The 27,157-nt window shown below is 47.1% G+C and overlaps 1 protein-coding gene across 1 annotated transcript; it reads right to left on the reverse strand.

Moving 5' to 3' along the window:
- Nucleotides 1-21,128: 21,128 nt before the first annotated feature.
- LOC127585401 (potassium voltage-gated channel subfamily A member 2-like) lies at nucleotides 21,129-22,618 on the reverse strand. Its single transcript, XM_052042825.1, has one exon. The coding sequence runs from the start codon at nucleotides 22,616-22,618 to the stop codon at nucleotides 21,176-21,178; it is 1,443 nt and encodes a 480-aa protein (XP_051898785.1). The 3' UTR covers nucleotides 21,129-21,175.
- Nucleotides 22,619-27,157: the final 4,539 nt, after the last annotated feature.

The following is a 27,157-nucleotide window of genomic DNA, read 5'->3' on the forward strand; positions in this document are numbered from 1 at the left end:
GTGGTGATGCACCATGTGTAAACATAGGCTGGAATGAGCAACAGTGTCCGCTTTAGCTCTTGGTTACCATGTGTTCATTTCCTCAGCCAGACTTCACTCATAAAGCCATAAAAATATATGACACAGGAGGAGGCCATTCTGCCTCTCTTATCCATGCTGGCCAACTTTCTTTTACTCATTTGTTGATGGGATGTGGCTGTGGCTGGCAAGGCCATTTGTTGTCCATCCCGAATAGTGCCCGGGGCTACTTCAGGGAGCAGTTAGGAATTAACCACATGGCTGGGTCTGGTGAAGAAGCTGGATAATTATGGCATTCTTCCATCTCTGAAAGGCAATAACGGACCTGATGTTTGCTTTCAGTGACAGTTCGGGAGTTTTATAGTCACTACTATTGAAACTCACATTTTATTCCAGATATAATTAATTACTTGAATTACTTGCCATGGTGAGATTCAAACTCTGGATCAATGGCCCTAACCTCTGATCACAGTCCAACTACTGAATCACTTTGCTGTAGCGCCAGTAAAAAGCCCTTTCACTTCTCAGCTCTCCGTCCGTAGCCTTGGAGCTATGGCCATTCGTTCAGGTGTTCCCGACTGGTCTTCACCAACATTGTCCCTTCTTCTGAAATGCTAAATTTTGCCACTGGAGAAGATTTGTGTTCATACAAAGATTTTCCCACACGGTCAATTTTCAGCCTATGAAATGCTACCTTAAATTGTTGTAACTTAGGAAACACCACGGCCGATTTGCACACAATAAACCGGAGATCTTGTGGTGGTTGAGTGAAAAATGTTGGTCTCATCACTGGAAGAAACATCCCTACTCTTGTGTAAACAAGAGACCTGTAACGTGATCTTCAGGTACCTCACCAAAACGTCTGTGCTCTACGTCAAAGCCTAGACAATAAAACTGAGTGAAATAGTCAAACCAATTCAGTCCTCACTGCCTGTACTAAGAATGATAATTCAGAATTTGAATGGCTCCCACCTTCCTCTTCCATAGCCCACAAGGGTCTGAGTTTCACTTTGCACAGGCTGGGATTTGAACCTTACGCTTGGGGCCGTGTGGACTGATCTCAGGTGCGTTCACTAGCTGAGGCACAGAGGTGCGCTCTGTTAATGTAATGGAAGATTGCGATTTAATCATCGGCCCTTTCTGTGTGGTCTCTTGAATTGATGATGGTCCCGACCAAGGTTCATGGATCTAGAGGTGAGGAAGTAAACTGGTCCTAGAAACACAGGTCTAAATGCCAGAGAGATCCTTTCCAATGAAGGATGAATTTTTCTAACGTAGAGAAACCTGGGCATGGTGTCCCACACGTCCCCATGCCCTTTCAGTGATATTGACTTCTGTCTTTCACTTAAACCCTCAACCAAATCATTCGGTGGACCTGTTTCCCAAATGGCATACTGTTTCTGCTTTTTTTCTCTGCTAAGTTATATTATTTAGATTGTAAGACAAGAGACGCTTTGTGTGTTATGGTTTGCAATATTTTACATTCTGGAGAAACAAATGACAAATTCAGACAGGTAAAAATCACAACCTGGGGGATGAAAGATTGGCTCAGACAGAAATCACCATTCAGTAGGTTCTTCAGGGAATGCGTACGGATGTCCAGATGAGGACAGGAACAGGTTCGGATTTGATGCACCTCCCTCAATAGTCACGCATTTGACAATCTCATTCATTGCCCCCCCCCACCCCCCCAACTCCCCCATTTAGGCTGCCTTGCTGCCTTGACCACAATCCAGGGCTCAATATATGCCTCACTTCATTCAGGAGAAAGTGTTGTAAATGTGTGCGGGTGTCACTGGCAAGGCCAGTGTTTCTTGTCCTTCCCTGATTATTCTCAAGAAGGTGGTGGTGAATTGGCGACATATTTCAGAGTCATGGTTGTGTGTGACTTGGAGAGGAACCTGCAGGTGGTGGTGCTTATCTAGTTCTTGGTACAGAGACCACGGGTTAGGCTGGTGTTGTCATGGTAGCACAGATGAGCAACTGCACTGCGTTTTGCAGATGGTATTCACGTCAGCCACTGTGCGCTGGTGGTGGAGGGAGGGAATGTGTAGTGCAAATGGCGTCACACTCAGCGAGTGTTGTTGGAACTGTGGACAGTATTCCTTCACACTCCTGACATGTGCCATGTAGATGGTTGAAGGGTTTGGAGGGTCAGGTCTTGACTCACCCAGTGCAGGATACCTGCTCTTGTGGTCACAGTATTTATGTGGTTAGGCCAGCTGAGTTTCTGGTAACTGGGTGATGTCCAAGATGGGAACTCAGCAACGTTAAGGCCATTGAAGATGAAGGGCAGGTAGTTAGATTCTGTCTTGTTGGAGATAGTTATTACCTTCCCTTTCGTATGGTGCACATGCTACTCATGCGTGCCCTACAAGTAACCACTTTTCAAAAGCAGACAGGTTTCAGTGTAACTGCAAGAGATGAGATGCAGGTGGGTGACTGGATGAAGGCAGATTCTTGGGAAGTCACCAATGTAGGATTTGACATCACAGGGTCCTGCAGAACTGCACACCAAAGGGTTAATGTTTGCTTAGGTCAGTGTGGCTCCCGATGGTCCCAAGCTGCAGCTGTTCCTGCAGTGTTTGATCTGCCAGTCAGCAGAGTGCTCTCTGACCTGCTTCAGCTTTCTGTATGGGAAAGTCAGTGCCTGTTTTTGTACCAATATCTTGTTTTGCACAGCCTTTCTCTTCACTGTCTTGTATAATTTTATGTATAATTTATGGATAATTCATGTTCTGTGTGTGGTCTGTACTTACATGCCTGTGATGTTGCTGCAGGCAAGTTTTTCACTGTACCTGTACCTCACCGTACTTGTGCATATGACAATAAACTCAACTTGAATCGATAAACTCTGCCTAACGGAGCATTGTGATGAACGAACCCTTGAATTTGCATCTTTTTAAAAGCTTTTGAACCTGTTGATCTCCCTAATCAATTTGATAATCTTCGGTTGTGTTAGTTCCTAGCTACCCTCCCTTGTATTCTATCTGGGCAAAGCAAAGGAAGAAGGAAATTAAATTTAAACAGCAACAGGTTTAAATTTCAAAACAATCTTTAAACAATGGATTGTTTTTGAGGTGCAGTCAGCAACAACAATGTCTTGCATTTGTTTCGTGCCTTTAATACATTAAAACATCCCAAGGTGGTTCTGTGAGATCAGACCAAAACTAAAACCCAAGCCCAAAGAAGGAGCCATGAAGACAAGTGACCAAATGGTAATTTTCAAGCTGCATCCTGAAGGGTCAAAGATAGTGGATAGGTAGAGAAGTTTGGAGAGTTATATTTAGTTACTGTTATTACAGAAGCAAGTGAGCACTCTCATCTCCCATCTAAAATTAGTCACTGTCATAACAGAGGTTAAATGAACTGTTGATATCCTCCCTAAAATAATCACCTAATATTTTATTCCTAAATACTGTTTAAGACATTTATTCTCATTTCTAACTCTTCACAGTGTCAAAATTATGACACTTGGTGCCACCTCTAAGGCATTTGTTCTCGGTGCCTTACTCCAGACCTCCTCGTTTTGCCCTTTCCCTCCTCCGATCCGTAGACTCGACCCACCGGGTTAACCGTCACAGCATTATCATTTTTCAGCTCTGGTTGTGATACATTGGGAAAGATGAGAGGGATGTGGACAGGGTGCAGAGGGATTTCTTGCCATGGTTCTGTGGGTGAGGGTGGTCACTTGTATGGAGAAGGTGTTCTTCTCAGAGCAGAGAGGATGGAGGGGAGATTTGAGAAGGGGGTTCAAAGTGATGACATGTTTGGACAATAAATAAGTAGAAAGTTAAGAATCTAAGGGAGCAGGAGAAAGGCCACAGCCCCTCAACCTTGCCCCAACATTCAATATGGCTGATCTGCCGCAGGCCTCATTTTCTCTGTTGTACCAGTTCCCCTTTAGCTCTCAATTCCTTGACCTTTCAATGATGAAACTGTTGTCTATAACCTGAGGTACACTGGAGAAAACCAAAGTTGGCTGTGTGGGGATGCAGCACTAACTGGGTGATGGGAGCCTGAGGGCAGTGCTGGAAATCCATAATGTGGGGTCCTGCAGGGATGGGGCTGCAGCCTTTGCTGTTTGCCAAATATGTAAGTGGTGGGTGAGAATTCTGCGGTATGCTTCGCAAGTTCACCAGTGATACAAAACTTGGTGGAATTGTAGTTAATGAGAACGGTCGTTTAAAGTCAACAGGAAAGTTGGTTGAAGCAGTGGTAGATGGAATCTAATCCGGAAAAGTGCAAGGGAATGCATTTTGGGAGGTCAAATTCTGACAGGACATCCAGAGTAAGTGGCGGGGACCTTCGGAGCATTGATGTACGGAGGGTCCTTTGGGTACAAGTCCACAGCTCCCTGAAAGTGGTGACACAGGTGGGTAGGGTGGTGAAGAAGGCATTCGGCACTCCTGCCTTCATCAGTCGAGGTGTTGGGTATTAAGATTGGAACGTCACGTTGCAGCTGTACAAAACACTGGTTAGACCACATTTAGGGTATTATGCACAGTTTGGGTTGCCACACTACAGGAAGGATATGGTAGCAATAGAACAGAAAAGATTCACCAGGATGCTGCCTGGAATGGAGGGCTTGAGTTGTAAGGAGAGACTGGACAGGCTGGGACCATTGTCCCTGGAGCGAAGGAGGCTGAGGGGTGACCTTAGAGAAGTTTACAAATTTATGAGGGACATAGATAGGGTGGATAGAATCCTTTTCCCAGGGCAGGGAGTCTAGAACTAGAGGGCACAGGTTTAAGGTGAGAGAGGAGAAATTTAGAAAGATCTGAGGGGTACATTTTTCACACAGAAAGAGGTGAATATTTGGAATGAGCTGCTAGAAGAGGCGTTGGAGGCAGATACAACTACAATATTTGAAAGGCACTTGGACAAGTACTTGGGTAGGAAAGGTGCAGGGGGATATGGGCCTACTGCAGGCAAATGGGGTTAGTGGAGATTGGCATCATGGATGGCATGGACCAGATGGGCTCAAGGGCCTGTTCCTGTGCCCTCTAGTTCCAGACTCCTTTGTTATTCTATGATACTATGAAACCACTTTTTGCCTCAGTGAACTGTGCCCTGACATGTTGTACCTTCTATTCTGTGAGCTGTGTCATGAGGTAGCCAGGACTCCCAGTGTTTTGGTTTGCTCTGGGTCCAGGTAAATCTCAATCTGACACAGGGAGTCTTGTGTTCCGGTGTCTGCAGTGGTAGTTGAACCCACAACCTTCTGACCCAGAAGATGTGGCTGGGCCATGCAGCCTCTCACACCTGCCCTGCCATTCAGTGAGATCATGCCTGACCTTTCACCTCCTCAGCACCTTCCTGCATTCTCACATCCCCCATTCCTTCATATCCAGAAATCTATCAATCTCTGCCTTCAAAACCCACCAGTTTGAGCCCCCACGATTCTCAAGTCAAGACCTCCAAAAATACACAACCCTCTGGGTGAAGAAATTCCTCCTCATCTCTGCTCTGAATAGCTGACCCCCACGTGAGCTGTGAATGGGCTGCTTTTTGAGGAGGCTGCCTGTATCCCGCAGCAGAGCTGAGTAGAGTGAGAGTGACAGAAGCAACAAACTACAGATGCTGGAATTCTGAAATAAAATCAGAGATAACTGCAGGCTCTTGGTAGGTTGGGGAAAGAAAGAGAATTAAAGTCTGAGGTCACTTGGGTCAGAAGTTCATCTTTTATTGCCGATGAATCCTTTGAATCAAATGTCTGCCTGCAATAATTTAACTGCTGTCATCTTTGCAAACCCTGTGCAATGTTTTTTCAGGGACAGAACAGCATTAAGAGCTTTTTTGAATTATGTGAGTAAGTTGACTTTTTTTATGTGTGAAAAATTTACTTTATTCAATCTGTCAAGGTTGCAAAAAACTGGCAAAATCATTGTCGATAATCTAAATCAGCTAAGAGATGTCTGGAGTTTAATCAGCATTAAGTCCCTGAATCAGCATCAATGATGTACTTCAGTTGAGTATCCCTACGGCTGGATTCAGTCACACTTCAACTCAGCACTCAGTAATGTCATCAGCACCTTTGCCAAAGCTACAATATTTACAAGGTGGGCAGAGAATCCACAGGAAGCTCAGACTGCTGAGTGTTTGGGTCTTTGTCTCATCGCAGAGGAGGGGCCATGAGAAATTAGGAAAGCAAACAAACATTAATCAGTGGATCAGCTTTGACACGGCAGACGTCCTTGTCGTAGGTGTCTAAAGATCAAGACCTCAGGCCCGGCACAAGACTCATGGTGTGTTGGGCACCAGTGAGCCCTGCCCTCCCATACCTGAGACCTGGACTAGCCACAGCAAGGCACTGGGAAAATATCACCCTGCAAACTCCTCCCAATTCTTTGGAAGGGTAAGCAAGCCAACGTCAGCGTCCCTTTCCGGGCTCACATCCCAGCACTGAGGTCCAAGTTAAACTCAATCAGCTCCAGTCAGCTGGCCACATCCTTTGTATGCCCCAAACTACTCCCCAGATGGGCACAGGCTACCCAGACATGATTCATCTTCTGCTCCAACAATGGAACGGCAATGCAGTTCCCACATTGGCTTCACCAATTCCCCACAGAACCGGAGAGGAAGCCTTGATCCTGAGGGACAAAGGAGAAGTAGATGTAGTGTCTCAGGATGGAGACCCTAGCGGACGAATGGAGTCTGGGTTTTGTTATAGATTCACAAAGGAGACTACCCACTCCGAGGCAAGGGATGATCAGGAGACAGAATTCAGTACACTAAAATGGAATAAATACAAGTGATTTACTGTTTCATTTGGACCAACTGTTTGGGTCTGTGGATGGTGGGAAGGAAAGCGATAACAGGGCAGGTATTGCAATCTTGTTGAAGTGGCGGAAATTCTTCAGATATCGAGGCTGCAGGAGTGAGACATGGGAAATAGATAAGACACGGTCAAAGAGCCAGGGCAGAGGAAAAGCCACAGGAAGGGAAAATGCAAGTCTGGTCATCAGAGCAGAGAAGGAGGAACGAAATGCAGTCCTTGCAGGAAGCAGGGTGGAAGGAACTTTGAGAATCTAGGAGTTTGCAATGGATATTGGCTGCTACACTGTAATCCATAGAAATGCCCAAACCTGAAGTGGGGACAGAGAGATCCAGGGTGGAGGGGTGGGGGGGTGGGTGTGGGGGTGGTAGTCAAAGAAAGTGAGAGTAGGGTGGAAACATCAGCATAAATAATGAAAGTTTGCAGTCTGGAGCAGCACCTTTGCAGTTGTTCATGTATTGGGAGAAGGACTGAAGGAGTCTGTGGTCTGTGTACAACATTACCCACCACTTTCCTGCCACCGTGAGACTGCAAAAGGGCTCTCACCTGTCATCCATACAAATGTCCATCCCTAGCAAGGGGACTCAGCCAGTTAATAGGAACTTACACAGCAAACGGCTGTCAATCCTTCAGTGAAGACAGTAAACACTGTTATGAAAATGAATCTGGTAGTTTAGTGGTTGAATTCCTGGATTAGAATTCAAAGTCCTGGACCATTAATCTGGAGGTGTGAGTTCAAATCCCATCCTGGCCACCAGGGATCTTAAATTCGAGTAAAGAGCTATTGTTGGTTCTGGTACCAGGAAACTATCAAATTATTGTAATTTGACCATGCCTTTTAGGATTTCCTCTGGGTGCTCTGGTTTCCTCCCATATCCCCAAAACATGTTGGTTGTTAGATTGGTAGGTGCATTTTTACCATTTTAGTGTACTGAATTCTGTCTCCTGATCATCCCTTGCCTCGGAGTGGGTAGTCTCCGTTGTGAATCTATAACAAAACCCAGACTCCATTCGTCCACTAGGGTCTCCATCCTGAGACACTACATCTACTTCTTCTCCTTTGTTGTTGACTCTTCATTTCCCTCCACAGATACTTCCTGACCTGCTGAGTTCCTCCAGCACTTGTGTTGCTCTGGGTTGGTAGGTTAATTGGTCACCATAAAAAAATTGCTCCCAGTGTGTAGGTGAGTGGTTGAATCTGGGGCAGTTGATTGGATTGCAAGGAGGATAAAATGTGTTAGGGTAGGATTGATGTTGTGGTTACCTGATGGTTAGCATGGACTCAGTGGGCCAAAGGGCCTCTTCCTGTGCTGTACCTGTTTGTGCCTCTCTAACATCACTGCAGATGAGTGTCGGCAACAACATGTCAAATAACCCAAAGCGATATGAAATACTGAGCCACATGAGGAGGTATTAGGACAGTTCAACAACAGCTTGGCCAAGGCAATGGTTTAACAGAAGATCCTTAATGAAAAGGCAGTTTTAGGGAGGGAGTTATTCAATGAAGGCATGGCTCCAGTGGCAGGAGCTGAAAGAGCCAACAAGTCCCAGTGCTGCTGCATGCTCCATAGTACATAAGCACAGCGCAGCTGCCTACAGATTAAACTGATTCTCAGTGCGGTAGTTCCTAACTTGTAGCATTAGTTCGTTGTGGTGAACTTAGCTTCCCCATTCCAACGCAGGAGAAGGTGATTCGGCCCATCGGCTCTAAGCTCTTCCGTTGTCCCAGCAGAACAATCCCATCAGTTCCGTTCCCCCCGCTGTTCCTCTGTTGTTCTACAGCCTGTTCCCTCTGTACATCCACTCCCCCTTGCTTGTCCTGTCACTTTGTCTACTCTAGGGGCAATTTACAATAGTCAATTATCCTCCCAGCAAGTTATTGAGGTGTGGGAGGAAACTGGAGCATCCAGTCACAGGCAGAACGTGCAGGCTCCACACAGACATCCGCGAGGTCGGCATCAACCCTGGGATCCTGGAGCTGGGAGGCAGCAGCACAAATCGTTGGGTCACCGTGCTCCCATATGCAATGATGAGATTGGATGTGGCCTGAAATGTTTCATCATGTGACCTCCCATCCCAACCCTGCTGTCCACCCGTTGGTCACCCGACACGTCCATCCCAAGGTATCAGCCTGAAATGTAAACTCTGTTTCTCCCTCCATGGATGCTGCCTGACCTGCTGAGTACTTCCAGCATTTCCTTACGTTACATCCGTCCTCATGTGCACCACTCTACCGTGCTGATTAGAAACCTGATGCTTCCCAATGATAGGATCATACAGCAGAGATACAGGCCCCTACGGCCCATCTCGTCTGTGCTGACCGTGATTTCTGCCTATGCAAATCTAATATGCCTGCATTAGGCCTGTCTCTCTCTACGTCTGTCCTATCCGTCCAAATGTCTTTTAAACATTGCAATTGTACCAACCCCTGCACCTCCTTGGCAGCTTGTTCCAGAGAGCTACCACACTCTGTGTGAAAAAAATACCCCTTAATATCTGATTCAGGACCCAACAACAAATCTCCAACATTTTCCACTGACCATTTTTCTCCTGGAATTATTTGCAGTGGAAATCAATCATCATTTATTTCTTAGAGAGCCCAAGACATCCCAGGAGGACAGGAACCTCTGTGCCCCAGGCATCTATCATTTTATGGCCTGCAGATGAGGTGCCTGACCACACATTGACCCCTGATTTCATGACCTGGTTCAAGAATTTGTCACGTGCTGAAATGTGGTTGTAAAGTTGCATCCTCCTGCCTATTGAGGCATAGCTACGGGGCTTGTTACCAACCAGATCTTAGTGCCAGGTTTTCAGTCAGTTCACAGAACTTCCCCACTGAAGTTCCTTCAAACTGCGTCACACAACAGCTGAAACACCTACTCAATCAATGTCCGTGTTTTGTCTGTTTATGAGAAAACAGTGACAGACCTTATCAGCAATAATTCCAGGATTTACATTACCGCGTTCAAATTAAACTCTGGCCGTTAATTTTATTTAACGGGCTGTTGCACTGCTCCCTGAGGTTTGTGCCCACCGTGTAGCCACCCCCAAACCACGCTGACCCACAAACCACAACTTTCTCTCCTACGCTGTCAAAGGATGGAAAAGTGACAGTAAACGCTGGGCCCACAGCAAGTCTTTGTGAAAAGAGAAAAAGTTATTGTTTCAGGCCGAAAACCTGGGATCTGTCTTTCAGCCTGAGACATCAAATCTACTTCTTTTGCCACAGATGCTGCCTGGCCAGCTGAGTGTTTACAGCATTTTGTAATTTTGCTTCAGATTTCCAGCATCTGCAGATTATGATGGATTGGTGCTAAAGACCTTGTGGACATGTCTCAGGAATGCACCTAGCTGTCCTTTAAATGAATTTATGTCTGCATTCATGATGATCGCAGCTAATTTGCTCTGCGGACTCCAGAACTTGGGAGAAGTTTTGCCTGAATTAACTTCTCATTCCCTATGTTTCTAAGCTGAAACCTTTGCTGCAGTTTCCTGCAATCTTGATTGATATAGAATGCATCAATTTAGTATGCTGTTAAAATGTCAACATCTACTCCCAACCACAACAACTTGCATTTGTATAGCACCTTTAACACTGTATTAAGTCTCATGGCACTCCGCAGAGCTGTAACACCAATCCACTTGAGGAATTGTCAAGGGAGATGAATGAAAGCTTGGTTAAAGAGAGGTGGAAAGGCAGAAAGGTTTAGAGAAGGAATTCCAGAGTTTAAGGCCTTGGGAGATGAAAGCCCAGCTACCAATGGGGAGTGAGTAAATTCGGGGTTAAGCAAGAGCCAGAATTAGAGGAGTGCAGAAACCTCAGTGCAGCAATGGCAAGGATTCTGAGGGATCTGAAAACAAGGATGAAATTTTTAAATGATGCCATGGCTCAATAGGGCAGGAGGGTTTAGGATAACCTTAGATTTACAGAGGGACGTTAGCCAGCACTGCCTGGGATTGGTCTGGTTTAGAGATAACAAGGGTGTGCATGAGGTTTCCCACAGCAGGAATGTTGAAGCGGGAAGGAAGTTGGATGATGTTACAGAGGAGAAAATAGACTGTTCACATTTGCCTCCTGGCCCTGTGCTGTGAGAACAACTTTCCACTGATGCTGCTTCATGTGATGTTTTATCTTAATTAAACTAAAATGAGATGCATCAATCTATGATTTATTGATGTCCTGCTGACAATACAGTCTAATAAAACCATATAATTTGTCACAGCTTGTATGTAGTTATGTAGAATCCAATCAGAAGATTGGAATTTGCCCATTCCATAGGACTGTGAATCTTTCAACCAGTTCTGGTCACCTAACCTCAGGTAGCATGTGAAGCTCCTGGAGAGGGTGCAGAGAAAATTTACTTCAGTGGATCCAGGGATGGAGGTTTTCACCTGGAAGGTTAGACTGGAGAAATGAGATTATTCCCCTTGGAGCAGAGGTTGACAGGAGATATGCTAGAGATGAGGAGGATCATGGTAGGTCTGGACAGGATAGCGAGTGTTAATCTGTTCCCAGTGACAGATGGTTCAGGGATCAGGGGACATAGATATAAAGTGGTAGAGAAAAGATACAAGGGGGATGTGAGGAAAATCTTGGTGCAGAGAATGGTTTTGATCAGAAAATCACTGCCTGCAAGGACGATGGGAACAATCAGGAATTGAGTAGGCACTTGATGAGAATAATTTGCAGGACTGTAGGGAAAGAACAGAGAAATGGGATTACCGGGATCGCTCTACAAAGGACCAGCATGGACATGATGGACCAAATGGCCTTCAGCCTTACCATAACAATTCTATGACTCTGTCGTCTTGCTACCTGAATCCCATTTACCTGCCTTTGATCCAAACCACTTCATATCTTTCTCAACAAAAACGTACTGAATGTTACAAAATTTCCACTTGGTCTTTGGAAGTGACTCAGGAGCTGCCATCTTCTACACAAACCAATTAAATCTGAGGGTGACAGAGTCAGAGGGTCATCCAGCACAGATTGGACATTGGACATGTTTCCCTTGAGCGAAGGAGGCCGAGGGGTGATCTGATAGAAGTATACCAGACTACGAGAAGCGGACCTTTTTGCCCGTCAACACTAATCCCACTTGCCCACATTGGGTCTGTATCCTTCTCTGCCTTTCCTAGTTAAGTGTCTGTCCAAATGCCTCTTAAGCGTAGTGATTGTATCTGATTCTCCAACCTCCTTCAGCAACAGGTTCCCGATATCAGCCACTCTCTGTGTGAAAATACCCGTCAGATCACTTTAAAACTCCTTCCTCGCACGTTAAAACTATGCCTTCTTATTTTTGATGTGCCCACCATGAGAAAAAGATTATGGCTACCACCCTATCTGCACCTCTCATAATCTTGTTATTTCTATCAGATCACCCAGGGAAAACAAGCCCAACCTATCCAATCAACCCCATAACTAAAGTCCTCCAATCCAGGCAACATCCTGGTGAACGTCCTCTGCACCCTCTCCAGCACAATCACATCCTTCATAGAGAGATACAAGCAGTCGCTAGAATCTGGAGTAATCTGCTGGAGTAACATCTGTTGGGGGGCAAGGGAAATGTTGATGTTTCAGGTCAAAACCCTGCATCAGGACTCAGGTCTCAGGGTCCTGCAGGGTTTTGACCCAAAACGTCGACAATTCCTCTCCCCCCACAGATGCTGCTCGACCCGCTGAGTTTCTCCAGCAGATTGTTTGTTGCTCCAGATGCTTCCTACTGTGGGGGTGAACTGCAAACAACACTCCACGTGATCTCAGCAGTGTTTTGTGAAGTTACAGCATAACATCCCAACCTTTACATTGAATGCCTGACCTATGAAGGCAAGCATGCCATATACCTTCATCACCATCCTATTGACCTGGGTTGCCATTTTCAGGGAATTATAGACTTAAACCACTTGGTCTGTCAGTTCATGAACATTCCTTCCTGCCCCACCATTTACACCATCAGTGTATTTCAAGAGTGGAGAGAGATGGAGACCGTTCATCAGGAACAGAAGTTTAGAATCGTTTGCTTAGAATCGTTCAGGTACCCAGAGGCACAGCTGGAGAACTAATTATTGTAAAGATCTTTCGGATGACATGTCTTAAATTTCCTCTGGCTAGAAATGAAGATTCAAATGAAATCCCCTCTCCCACCTCTGATGAAAACATTGCATGTTTTTGACAAATGTTGGGTGAGAGGAGTTCAGATCTCACCATGGCAGCAGTCGTTGGTCATAGGGCATCTCAACCTTGCTTTGCCATGTTTGATCCAAGTGTTGACCTCAACACCACCTTTCTGCCTGAGTAACAAGACCTTAAATACATCTGCAATCCAAAATCTGTCCTTCAGCAACTGGGGTCCACCTGCTTTCTGGTTCCAAAGATCCACAGCCTGCTGAGAGAAAGATGTCCTCCTCATCTCCATCTTAAATGGCAGCTGTCTATCCCAAGTGATATCCAGAGCCTAATATCCTGTTGAGATGGAGACACGAGAGTTTGCAGATGCTGGAATCTGGAGCAAAAATCTGGAGAAACTCAGCAGGTCAGGTGGCATCTGTGGAGGGAAATGGACAGTCGACGTTTGGGGTCGAGACCCTTCACCTGGCCATTCTGTTGAGAAACTATGTAATCCAAATCAGCCAAATGGCCTCAGTGCCATCTTAAACCTTGACTAAAGGGCAGAAGCCAAAGAAGTTTCTGCCACCTTGTGACTCTTCACAGGGACTTGTGTGCAACATGGTGGTGGGGGAGCAAGCAGGGGGCAACTACAGACCAAACAAAATATGTATTTTTCATTTTTACCCAGAGAGCCATTGAGCATCACAACACAGAAACAGCCCCTTTTCCCATGATGTCTGCATGGACCCTCAATCACCCATTTTCTACTAACCCTACACTGACACAAATTACTCTCCCTTTGGCCACAGATTCCACCACTCCCATCCACATTATAGGGGCAATTTACAATGGTCAATTCATCTACCAACCTCATGTCTTTGGGATGTGGGAGAACACCCGGAGGAAATCCATGCAGTCACAGGCAGAACATGCAAACTCCACACAGACAGGGTCAGAGGTCAAGATTGAACCCCTGTTTCTGGAGCTGTGAGGCAGTGGTTCTACCAGCTGAGCTACTGGGCCACATTTACCCATCACAGTAAGAACACATGAACACCTGGTCATCCATGATGTCATACAGGACTGAAACCTCTGGCCACCACACCTTGCTGACTATCAGGGATCTATCTCGACAAATCCTATTTACAACCCACTTGCTCCATCACCTCTATGCCTTGGTGATTTAAATGCTCATAGAGTCATAGGGTAATACAGCACGGAAACTGGCCCTTCGGCCCAACTGGTCCATGCCAACCACAGCATCCTCCCTGCTAGTCCCAGTTGCCCACATTCAGCCCATAACCCTCCAAGCCCCTCCCCTCCATGTACCTATCCAAATGCCTCTTAAATGTGGCAATTGTACCCGCCTCGACCACTTCCTCTGGTAGCTCATTCCAGGTACTCACCACCCTCTGTGTAAAGAAGTTACCTCTCAGGTCTTGTATCTGTGCCCTCTAGTTACAGACTCCCCAACCCTGGGGAAAAGACAATGACTTATCCATACCCCTTGTGGTTTTATAAACTTCTATGAGGTCACCCTACATTCTCCTGTGCTCCAAGGAATAAAGGATCCAGCGTGGCCAACTCTCCCTATAACTCAGTCCGGGCAGTATCCTCATAAATCTCTTCTGCACCCTCTCCAGCTTGACAATGTCTTTCCTATAACAGGGTGACCAAAACTGTACACAATACCCCAAGTGTGGCCTCACCAACGACTTATATAACTGCAACATAATGTCCCTACTCCTAAACTCGATGCCCTGACTGATGAAGGCCAGCGTGCTAAACGCCTTCTTCACCACCCTGTCTACTTGCGCGGCCACTTTCAGCTAAATGTGCACTTGTACTCCCAGGTCCCTCTGTTCCACAACACTCGTCAGTGCCCTGCTATTCATCTAGATACTTCTTAAGTACTGTGACAGCCTCTGACTCAAGCAGTACGTTCCAGAAACCAGTACATTTAAATGCCTGCTCATCCACCATTATCAATAACCTGCTCTGCACAATCCCATTACTTCAATTATTTCAGATTATTTGATTAGATTCAGAAAGAGACTAAAATTAGTAGCTGATTTCAAGAGAACCACTGTTAGATCAATGGGGAATTATTGTTCATCGAACAATGTGGAGTTCACTGTTCTGAGGTTGAACTGGGACAAGTACAACAGGATAAGTGGGAGAAACGCACCCGGGAGAAAGGAGTAGCAGGATATGAGGATGGGCTAGTGGGGAGGGCATTTGTGTCAAGCACAGGAATTGGCCTGGACAGGCCAGCCCAAATGGTCTTATTTTTGTCAGCTGTTTAAGCCTCTGCCTCACAGCTCCAGACATAGGGTTCAATCCTGATATCCGGTTTTGGCCGTGTGGAGTAGGTACATTCTCCCTGTGGGTTGTCTCTGCGTGCTCTGGTTCCCTCCCACGTCCCAAAGCTGTGTGTGTCGGTAGGTGAATTAGCTGCTGTAAATTGTCCCTTGTGTGTAGGTGAGTGATAGAATCTGGGGAGTTGATGGGAATGAGGGGTTTATAAAATAGGATCAGTGTAAATGGTTGCATGATTTCACTTGGAAGAATTATTCCTGGAATCTGTCCTAAGTATAGTTTGGTTCGCATACACATTATGATGTGGATGTTTCAATCCCAGAGTTGGCCACAAGAAGAGTTATTTCAAGAGCAAGATGTTACGTATTTTTAATTGTACCGATGCAAATCTGTTCCAATATGTGAGCTTCCTTTGAAGCAGTTAGTGTTCCTGGTTTATCTCCTCTGTACATAGGTTAATAATTTAGTTACTCTCGTGTTTCCTGGCACCGTTTTTGCTGGTTGTGTGTTCCCTAGATGTGTCTTCAACATGCAGACTAACCAGAGAACCATTCCCTTTGAGTAAGACTTCCTCTAACTTTTGGTTGATGATTGAATTCCAAAACCTCATCTGTCTTGTATCATCACCAGAACTGTGCTCTTGATGAATTTCCTTGATCCAAAAGATTTATCCTTGGTCTCCCAGCCAATAATTAATTCTAAAATTAGATTTTCTGGTCAGTGTCACATTGCCAGTTGTGGTAGCCGTGCTACTCAAAAATACTTCATTGGTTGTGACTCACTTTGACGCTGTAAAAGTGATACAAAAATGTAAGTTCTTTTCAGTTTGAGATGTTGATATTTCAAGGTTTAACACCACCAAGTCGTTACAAAAAAAAACCAGTTCCATTTGGCTCAGCACGCATCTTGTCCTATAAATAAAACAATTTCTGCAGAGTAACTTGTACCCCTTCCAAGTGTAGAACAACCTGCCATGGCATTTCTGGACTGTGTGGGAAGACAGGTTCCAAGGGTTTAGATGCTGTGGTTGGGACACTGTCCCAGTGCCACCCACCTATTTACCTGAGAAAACATTGCACTTCAGTTACCACTGGGGATACAGTGGCTAAGTTACTAAACAAGTAATCCAGAGTCCAAGGCTCATGAATTCAAATATCAACGTGGCAGACCAGGAGAAATCGGAGCAGGATTTGACCATTTACCCCATCCTGCCCACTCTACTATTGAATGGGATCACAGCTGATTTGATCAGTGGCATTAAATCCACTTACCCTCAATTCGGGTAAGTTGTAAGGTATCTCTGGCATCACTGTTGCCATCAATGCACTCACTGTCATAAACACTGTTCAAATCCTTCAACTCAGACCTCCGTATGGCCTCGTTCCCTCCCAAATTGTGCTTCCTCCTCTGGTCCAACAGCCCCCAAAAGTCTCTGTGTTCGTTCAGTTCTGGGGTCCTCGCTGACTTCCACATTCCACCAGCGCTGGCCTGCTCCTCAACAATGGCAAAGCTCATCAATTCCATCTCTGGAGCTCTCCCCCTCTCCGACACTCCCTAACCCACCTTTCCACCTGCCCACAGATCTCCGCAGGACCCAGACTTTTTGTCTAATTACACTGTTGGGTCATTTCAGCATGTTCACTATGTAAATGCCCTGAGATCTAGCCACAGACAACAGTGAACAAGGCTTGGTCACTATCAGCCTCAAGTATTGCTACTGTCCACACTACTGCTGAAGTCCCTTCCCTGCTTTCTGGAACATAATGGGAGAAAGCTTGTCCGTTGTTTTAAAAGCTTCAAACAGTGTGTGCGGCTACAGGGTATGTGCACCGGTTTAATATTTAAAGAAATTAGAAACTTTCATTGCTCCTATTTTAGTCTCCGAGATGCAGGAACTAGGAAATGCTTCCATGATTCGATCGAGGGAGAAAGAGAAACTAGAGTCGAGAAAATGAAGAGGATGGACAAGGTCACGGAACCAGAGGAATTTACAACACGGGAGTCCATTTGATCCATTGTGTTTATGCCTGCCAAAAATGGAGTTTAGCTTAATCCCACTTTCCAGCTCTCAGTCAGTAGCCCTGCAGCTTATGGTTCTTCAAGGTACTTTATAAATGTGGGGAGGAGACTCCACCATCCCCTCAGTCAGTCCCCCTTCTCTCGCAGAGTGAAATCCTTCTTCCAGTTAATTGAAATCCATGCCCTTAATTACTGACTGTTCCACTGAGGTCTTTCTCACTGCCTGAGCTTGTAATAATCTTATACACTTTAGTTAAATCTCCTTTGTTTCAACAAATATACTCTCAGCTAACTCGGTCTCTCCTCATAATAATTCTCCAGCCCTCAAACAGCTTTAGGCACCTCCCCAGGACTCTCCCTGTTCGATACAACACAGAGGGAATCCGTTCTGCCCACTCCTTTCTGAAAGAACCAGTGAATCCCATTCACGAGCAACAAACAATCTGCTAGAGGAACTCAGTGGGTCGAGCAACATCTGTGGGGGGTGCAGGTTCCAGCTTCTGCAGTCTCTTGAATCCCATTGCCTGCATTTCACCTTTCAACAAGTCACTTGTTGGGATAGTTAGTCCTCTGAAGCTGTAATCAGTTCTGATGCCATTACTGTTCTTAATTCCATTGACAAACAACCCTCCATGGGATGTCCAACCTCTCCCTTTGTATATGTTCAAGGCTGAGATTTTGGTCTACTACAGGTTTTAGTTATGGAGACCAGGTAGGTAAATGAAACTGAGGCCAATGATCAGAACAGCCAGGTGTTACCAAGTGATGGAGCAGGGCTCAAGGGGATATATGCAATCCCAGTGGAAGCCTTGCTGGTCACCCCAATCACCCCCAGCACTACCACCTCTTTACCTCTTACTGATAAAAACATTGCATATTAGTTATCAATGAGGCTACAGTGAATGGTGGCTAATTTTCTGGACTAATAATCTAGGGGTCTAGACTGATGATTGGGAGGGACAGGAGGAGGCAGGGACTCAAATATCAACAAATGGAACGTAAGAAATAGGAGCAGTATCAACCCAGGAGCCCTCTCTCCTTCTCTGTCATTCAATGGGATGGTGGTTGACCTGATCATTGGCTTTCATACCTAGTTCCCACAATCTTCAGTTCTCCAGTAGTCCAAAAATATAGCTCAGACTTGAGTATACATAACATCTACAAGTCTCTAAAGTTGAGATTTCCAAAATTTCATAAGCCTCTGAGAGAAGAAATTTCTCCTCATCTCAGTCTTAAATAAGCACTCCTTCACCCTAAAACCATCCCCTCTAGTTCCAGATTCAGGGAGAGAATCCCCTTGGCATTTACCTCGTCAAACCCCTCAGAACCTTCGATGTTTCAAGATCACCTCTTATTTTTCTAATCTCCTGTAACTATGCTCTGCTTAATTGTTCTTCATATGACAACCCCTTCATGACAGAACTGTTGGAACTACCTCCAAGGTGGATACTGCAGAGGGACATTGATAAGATGCAGAGCTGGACTGAGAAGTGGCAGATGGAGTTCAGTCTGGAGAAGTGTGAGGTGGTACACTTTGGAAGGACAAACTCCAAGGCAGAGTACAAAGTAAATGGCAGGATTCTGGGTAGTGTGGAGGAGCAGAGGGATCTTGGGGTCCATATCCACAGATCCCTGAAAGTTGCCTCACAGGTGGATAGGGTAGTTAAGAAAGCTTATGGGGTGTTAGCTTTCATAGGTCAAGGGATCGAGTTTAAGAGCCGCGAGGTAATGATGCAGCTCTATGAAACTCTGGTTAGACCACACTTAGAGTACTGTGTCCATTTCTGGTCGCCTCGTTATAGGAAGGATGTGGAAGCGTTGGAAAGGGTGCAGAGGAGATTTACCAGGATGCTGCCTGGTTTAGAGAGTATGCATTATGAGGAGAGACTAAGGGAGCTGGGGCTTTACTCTTTGGAGAGAAGGAGGATGAGAGGAGACATGATAGAGGTGTACAAAATATTAAGAGGAATAGCTAGAGTGGACAGCCGGCACCTCTTTCCTAGGGCACCAATGCTCAATACAAGAGGGCATGGCTTTAAAGTAATGGGTGGGAAGTTTAAGGGAGAGATCAGAGGAAGGTATTTTATCCAGAGAGTGGTTGGGGCATGGAATGCACTGCCTGGGGCGGTGGTGGAGGCAGGTACATTGGTCAAATTCAAGAGATTGCTAGATAAGCATATGGAGGAATTTAGAAAAGAGGGATATGTGGGAGGAAGGGGTTAGATAGTCTTTGGCGAGGTTTAAAGGTCAGCACAACATTATGGGCCGAAGGGCCTGTATTGTGCTGTACTTTTCTATGTTCTATGATTCTATAACTTTACTTAATAAGGTGGCCAGAAATATTCTGGCTTTGCCGTTAATAGCCACACACTAGGAGAGAATGGAAACTTCCCATGGCAAAACACAAGGAAGGAGAACCATTATTGTGAAGAAGTGATTGAGGATTGAGGATGGTCGGATAGAATGCCCTTTGCTTTCGTTCCTCGAGCCCATCAAAGGAATGGGAACGGAGGCTGTCAGGCTTGCTCCCAAAATATGTGTGAGGATAGGCGTAAAAATCTAGCCTTGTTCAGAAAGATATTTTTCACCGGGATTCTCAGATGGAAAGAAATCTGTTATTTAAGACATTGCAATGAGATTTGTGTGGAAGTAAAGTCTTAATCCTAAGTGGCACCTATCATGACCCCAGGATATCACAACCAAATGTTTCTGGTGTGACCACGATTGTAATGTAGACACTCCATTGTCAATTTGGGGCACAGCAAGCTCCCAGAGACAGCAATGTGAGAGTGATCAGAATTCGGTATACAAGAGATGGCAGTCGCTGGAACCTGGAACAAAAAAAAACTGCTGGAGGAAGATGTTGCTTCAACGGCTGAAGCAACATCTGTGGAGGCAGGGGGATAGTCGAAGTTTCGGGTGGAGACACTGCATCAAGACTGAGAGTGTGGAGGGAGGATAGCTGGTATAAACGGGAGAGGGGGGGGCTGGTAGGTGGTAAGTAGAACCAGTGAGGTGGGGGGTTGGTGGGCAGATGGAGCTAAGTGAGGGAAGGGGACAGAGTGATGGATGGAATCAGATTTAGAGATGTCATGGGGGGGGGGGGGATAAAGATTGGCCAGCGCACCAGGAAAATCTCCACCTCTCTGGTGAGATAGGACCATGGGATCCTTTACATTGACTGAGAGGGCAGGTTAATCTCTCATTCAGAAGGCAGTACAGCACATCCTCGGTACAGGCCAGGAGAGGGGCATTAACACTATGTCAGAGGATAGGAGGCAACCCCCTGAGTTCTGGCTGACACATTTGTATTCTAAAGCATGGTAACCTGCAACAGGATGGGACCATGAGCTGCACTCACACTAAATTGTGGCTGAATTTGGTTAATTGGGTAACATCACAACGGTGTACGGGGGGCTGAACCATCACAAGCAGAGTGCACGGAAGATGATCACATCCACTGTTGCCAGTTAGAAGTTAGAAATACTACTGTCAGCAACCTGCCAATCCCTCTTTTATTCTGGAGAAATAAATATCAGCAAATACCCATACATTTTGCGTGCTTTAAAAAATTGTAATAAATAGACTGTGAGGAACAACTGTTGCTGATTTCCATACAGTTTCTTAACCCAGCCTGTCTTCCTACCTTGAAGAGAAACATTGACTGCTCCAACAGCTCCCTTCCCAAAACGAGACACAGCTCAAACACTCTCCTTTGAACTTTTACAAGCTTGTTCCATCTTTCCTTAAGCACAGTTTATTGGCTGTAGGGTAACGGACAACCCCACCCCACCCACCATCACCACCCTCCCCAAATCCCAGTGCATTGCTGGAGGTAAATGACAAACTCCAAGTTAACTGTGGTTTAAGTAATGCATTTGTCTTTTTTTCCTGCATTGAGATTTAAGCAACTTTGAAAGGGGAACCAGTCAGACTTGGGTGACCAAGGCTTTGCTGTTCGGTGAGCTGGTGGATTCATGGTGTCCACTGTCAGTAGGGCAGAAACCATCCAACATGTCATTTTGTAGGGGTGTGCAGAAACTGTCAATAAGGTCGTCTTCCAGCTCTGTACTTTTCCCAGTCAACGATTGGGCTTTCAGGCTTGGAGGCAGGTAAGGGCATGTCGTCACGTGTGAGTATTGCGTTTGATCCTCACTTTCGATCTCCCTGTGGTAGAAGTAGCTGAAATTGGAGACAATCACGGGTACAGGCAAGGAGATGGTAAGCACACCAGCAATGGCACAGAGGGATCCCACGATCTTACCTCCAAGAGTCAAGGGGCTCATGTCGCCATATCCTACCGTAGTCATTGTGACAACAGCCCACCAAAATGCTTCAGGGATGCTGGTGAAGATGGTGTTCTCATCTTCTGATTCTGCGAAGTAGACAGCACTGGAGAATAGGATGACCCCGATGAAGAGGAAGAAGATCAGGAGGCCCAGTTCTCTCATGCTTGCTTTCAGAGTTTGCCCAAGGATCTGCAACCCCTTGGAGTGCCTGGACAGCTTAAAGATTCTGAAGACTCTGACCAGACGAATGACCCTGAGGATGGCAAGGGACATGGCAGGCTGTGCCACCCCTCGCTGCCTGGCAAACTCAGTGCCCAGGGCCACAAAGTAGGGGATGATGGCCACAAAGTCGATGATGTTCATGATGTTCTTGAAGAAGCCCGGCTTGCTGGGGCAGACGATGAACCTCAGGAAGAGCTCGAAGGAGAACCAACAAATGCACATGGTCTCCACCACGAAGAAGGGGTCCTGGAAGGTGTTGCTCGGAACCTCGGAGTGGGAGCTGTTACCTCGGTGGGTGTGCACCGGCAGGGTGGGGTCCAGGTCATCCCTGAATTCGGGCAAGGTCTCCAGGCAGAAGACCACAATGGAGATGAGGATCACCAGGACGGAGATAATTGCCACCACCTTGGCCGGGGATGAGCTCTCGGGGTACTCGAAGAGCAGCCAAAGCTGCCTCTGAAACTCATTGTTGGGCATCGGCCGTTCCTCCTCCTTGATGAAGCCTTCATCCTCACGGAACCGGGTGACTGCCTCGTCCCCCAGCTCGTAGAACCTCAGCTCTTCCATGAAGACCTCCAGGGACACGCTGTTGGGCCTCTTCAACCTGCCCCCCGACTGATAATAGTAGAGGATGGCGTCGAAACTCGGGCGGTTCCTGTCGAAGAAGTACTCGTTTCTGAGCGGGTCGAAGTAGCGGATCCTCCTCTGCGGGTCCCCCAGCAGTGTGTCCGGGAACTGGCGCAGAGTCTTCACTTGGGTCTCAAAGCGCAAGCCCGACACGTTGATGACCACCCTCTCGCAACACTCGTGGTGGTTGCCCAGGTCGAACTCCTTGTCGTAGTTGCACAGAGGTTTGTCCATGGTGTCGGAGGAGGGCAGGGGACGCGGGCAGTGCCCTTGCTGCGGCGATCAGAAGTCAAGGGGCAGCTGAGCGGGCATGGTCTCGGTCTACATGTCCCACACACAGCAGCCAGGTCCGCGATGCCACCGCTCCTTGTTTTTTTGCGATATTAAACAGTATCGCTTTGCGGCCAGCCCCTCCCTCGGGATCAAGTTCAAATCTTCAGCCAACTCGGCACAGAAATAACCCCGCCAGGAGCCGCCTCTTTAACACTGTCGATGCTCGATCCCACTGCCGGCCAGGAGCGGGGAGCCGCAGGTAACGCGGCATTCCCCTCGCACTGGTGTGGCGAAACCTCCTCACTCCATCCCCTCTCCATCCCCGCCCTCCGCTTTACCCTCTCCCTCCCACCCCCCGGGGGTTTGTACAGTCTATTCTGCGCTTGAAGTTCCGTCTGCCTCTCTCTCGGGTTTCCCCCTCCTGTCAACTGACCGCTCTGCTATGTGACAGCCAACGTTTGGATCCAGTTTCTTTCTTGCTGTTTATTTCAGTTGTGCGTACACCTGCATGCAATGCCCTCCACATCAGCGCGGTCCGTCTCTCCCCCAACGCCGCCCAGACACCGGCTTGTCCATGACATGCCCCACACGCGGCAAATCCACCTGCTGTCACCGGTCCTCCCACCGTCTGCAAGGAACAAGCCCGACTGGCCGGGATGTGCTCATTGGAACGTCCAAAGTTCTTACCGGCCTTGGCAGTGTAGGAGCAGTGTAGGGGCAGTGTAGGGGCAGTGTAGGGGCAGTGTAGGAGCAGTGTAGGGGCAGTGTAGGGGCAGTGTAGGGGCAGTGTAGGAGCAGTGTAGGGGCAGTGTAGGGGCAGTGTAGGAGCAGTGTAGGGGCAGTGTAGGGGCAGTGTAGGGGCAGTGTAGGGGCAGTGTGGAGACAGTGTAGGGACAGAGTAGGGACAGTGTAGGGGCAGTGTAGGGACAGTGTAGGGGCAGTGTAGGGGCAGTGTGGAGACAGTGTAGGGACAGAGTAGGGACAGTGTAGGGGCAGTGTAGGAGAAGTGTAGGGACAGAGTAGGGACAGTGTAGGGGCAGTGTAGGGGCAGTGTAGGGGCAGTGTAGGAGAAGTGTAGGGACAGTGTAGGGGCAGTGTAGGGGCAGTGTAGGGGCAGTGTGGAGACAGGGTAGGGACAGAGTAGGGACAGTGTAGGGACAGAGTAGGGACAGTGTAGGGACAGTGTGGAGACAGTGTAGGGACAGTGTGGGGACAGTGTGGGGACAGTGTAGGGACAGTGTAGGGACAGTGTAGGGGCAGTGTGGAGACAGTGTAGGGGCAGTGTGGGGACAGTGTGGGGACAGTGTAGGGACAGTGTGGGGACAGTGTGGGGACAGTGTAGGGACAGTGTGGGGGCAGGGTAGGGACAGTGTGGGGACAGTGTAGGGGCAGTGTAGGGACAGAGTAGGGGCAGTGTATGGGCAGTGTGGAGACAGTGTAGGGACAGTGTGGGGACTGTGGGGGCAGTGTGGGGGCAGTGTGGGGACAGGGTAGGGACAGTGTAGGGACAATGTAGGGGCAGTGTATGGACAGTGTGGGGACAGTGTGGGGGCAGGGTAGGGACAGTGTGGGGGCAGTGTGGGGATAGTGTAGGCACAGGGATGAGCTTTCCCCAGGCTCGACTGTCTACAACAGGGCTCACTATCAAAATAAGGGCTCAGGCACTCAGGTCAGCGATGAGGAGAATGTTCTTCACCCAGTGAGGGTGAATCTTTGTAATTCACTCCCCCAGAGGCTGTGAGACTGAGTGGTTGAGACAGATGGATATTTGGACACGAAGAGTTGAAGGAATGTGGGCTTCATGCTGCAGAGTGGTGCTGAGGTAAACGAGCAGCCACGGCCTTGTTGTGGGCCAGGGCAGCTCACGAGGTTCCGATAGGTGTTGTGCTTTTGGTTCATCTGCTGTCCTGTTGGGACACAGCTTCAGTAACGCACAGGAATTTCAGCAGCCCCCTGACTTGGAAATAAATCACCATTCCTTCGTCCTCACACAGTCTGAACACAGGAAGTCCATCCCCATCAGCATGTTGGTCAGAAGAGCTGCAGTGGTTCACGGAGACGGCTCACCACTACCCTCCCGTGGGCAACTGGGCAGTAAACGGTGTGTAGCCAGATCCCAAAACATTAACGACAAAATGGCACAATTACATACAATATACGGCACAGGAATAGACCATTCAGCCCAAATGGTTGCTGCTAGGATGAATGTCCCACATAAACACCTTCTATCCCTTTCATCCTTCATGTTTTTTTCCTGAATCCCCTTAAATGGAGCTCAGTTGTTCAAGGGTCTGATGGAAGACATGGAGTCACTCAGCCCAGACTCAGGCCCTTCAGCCCCACTGTCCTTTGCTGTGCATCCAACACCCAGTTACAATTACCCCATTTTTTTATTGTCCCCACATTCCTGTGTTACTGCTCCAGATTCTACCCCTCACCGGGGCAACTTACAGTGATCAATTAACCTATCAACCTGAACATCTTTGGGATGTTACAGCGATCAATTAACCTATCAACCTGAACATCTTTGGGATGTTACAGCGATCAATTAACCTATCAACCTGAACATCTTTGGGATGTGGGGGGAAACCGGAGCACCCGTGGCAAACCCCACACTGCCACAGGGAGAACGTGCAAACTCCACACAGACAGCACCAGAGAGAAGGATTGAACCTGGTTTGCTGGAGCAGTGAGGCAGTAGGTCTGCTGGCTGTGCCAATTTACCACCCTGTTCCATATTCTGACCCCTGGGTGCAGAAATTTCTGCATTAAATTTATTGGTGATCCTCTTTTACTTCTGGGCTCTAGGGTTTGTTTGTTTTTTCTCAGGAGATCTCAACAACTTGAACATAGTAAAATGGCTCAAATCCAGGAGTCTCATCTGTCAGAACTTGACACCTGACCACATAAGGGGAAGGTCAGTCATGCAAATGACCACACGTTTGGTGTAAGATCTTAAAGGTTGAGAGGTTTAGGAAGAAAATTATTGAGTTTGGTTGTTTGGCAGCTGAAGCCACAGCTGTTACCGGTGGAGTAATTAGAAGAAACCAGAATTGGAGATGCTCCAAGATCTAGGTGGATGAAGAGCTGAAGGACATTACTGAGATCAGAAGGAGCTGAGCCTACGGCTGGATTTAAAAACAAGGGTGAGAATTTTAAAATCGACATTGCAAATACGTAGGTCCTGGTAAGTGAGAGGTACAACTGAATTTTGAATGAGTTAAGTTTAAGGTTATGTTCAGTGGTGCTTTGGAACAGCCCTCCAGCCAGCTTGGTCTCAAATCATCATCTGTCCACAAAGCCTGGCCGGTTAACAATGGAAGGGACTCTTAGTTTCTCTACAAAGAAACACTGAGACCGGTTTGGTGAGAACGACCTAACATAGAACATAGAACACTACAGCACAGTACAGGCCCTTTGGCCCACAATGTTGTGCCAACATTTTATCCTGCTCTAACATCTAACCCTTCCCTTCCACCTAGCCCCCTATTTACCCCCTAATGAAGCAGGAGCTAATCAATTGTTAACGGAAGGGGTTCTTGCATTGGAAACACCATCACGGTTAGAGTGGGGAAGGAAGGATCTACAGGCATCTACTGGCTGAGGTCCAACTAAGTATTTGTGATCTAAAGGACGGATGGTTGTTGGAACGAGTGGAGGAGATCCAGTGATCACCCGACGACCACGGCATGCACGGCTCTGCAGTACTTTCAAGATCACCTATAGCCCCAACACTCAAGGGGCAACCAGCTGAGGGCCAAGAATGGAGATTTCCTTCAAACAAAACTCTTTGTGGCAAACATCCCTGTCCCTGTTCCATAAAATGTGCTTTGCCACAATATCGTATCAACATATGAATTAGGAGTAGGATATTCAGAATTGCATTTGATAAGATCACAGATCGGACTGTAACCTTTCACCTCTGCATCCCATAGACCCTCAGTAACCTTTCACTGCTTATCTTGCTTATCAATAAAACTCTATCCCTCCTCACTCAGTCCCTCCTCACTCAGTGCTGCCTCACTCAGTGCCTCCCACTGTCCCTCCTCACTCAGTCCCTCCTCACTCAGTCCCTCCTCACTCAGTGCTGCCTCAGCTGGCCAGGGGTTGAACAGCTGAGGAACAGAGAGGCAGCTATAAGGGATACGTATAACATGGTGGAGGAGCAGAGGTTCACCTGATGTGTTGCATTCAGTGTTCAGAATAACGATTCCTCTACATGGGAGGAACCAGTGCAGGTTGTGTGACCTCCGTTCAGCACACAGGGTGACCCTAAACTTCCAGTGATTCTGCATCCCAGTCCCACACTGACCCAGCCATCTGTGGCTCCCTGCACTGTTCCTACAAGGTCTAAAGTGAGCCTGAGGAACAGCTCCTCATCTTGCATCTAGACGTGTTACAGCCTTTCATCACTCAACATTGAATTCAACAATTTCAGAAAACTTGCTTCTTCCAGTGGTATCAGAGCTGGTCTGTTCTGCATTTAGGTTATCCCTCTAT

This window comes from Pristis pectinata, chromosome 33 (genome assembly GCF_009764475.1).
Source record: "Pristis pectinata isolate sPriPec2 chromosome 33, sPriPec2.1.pri, whole genome shotgun sequence".
NCBI lineage: Eukaryota > Metazoa > Chordata > Chondrichthyes > Rhinopristiformes > Pristidae > Pristis > Pristis pectinata.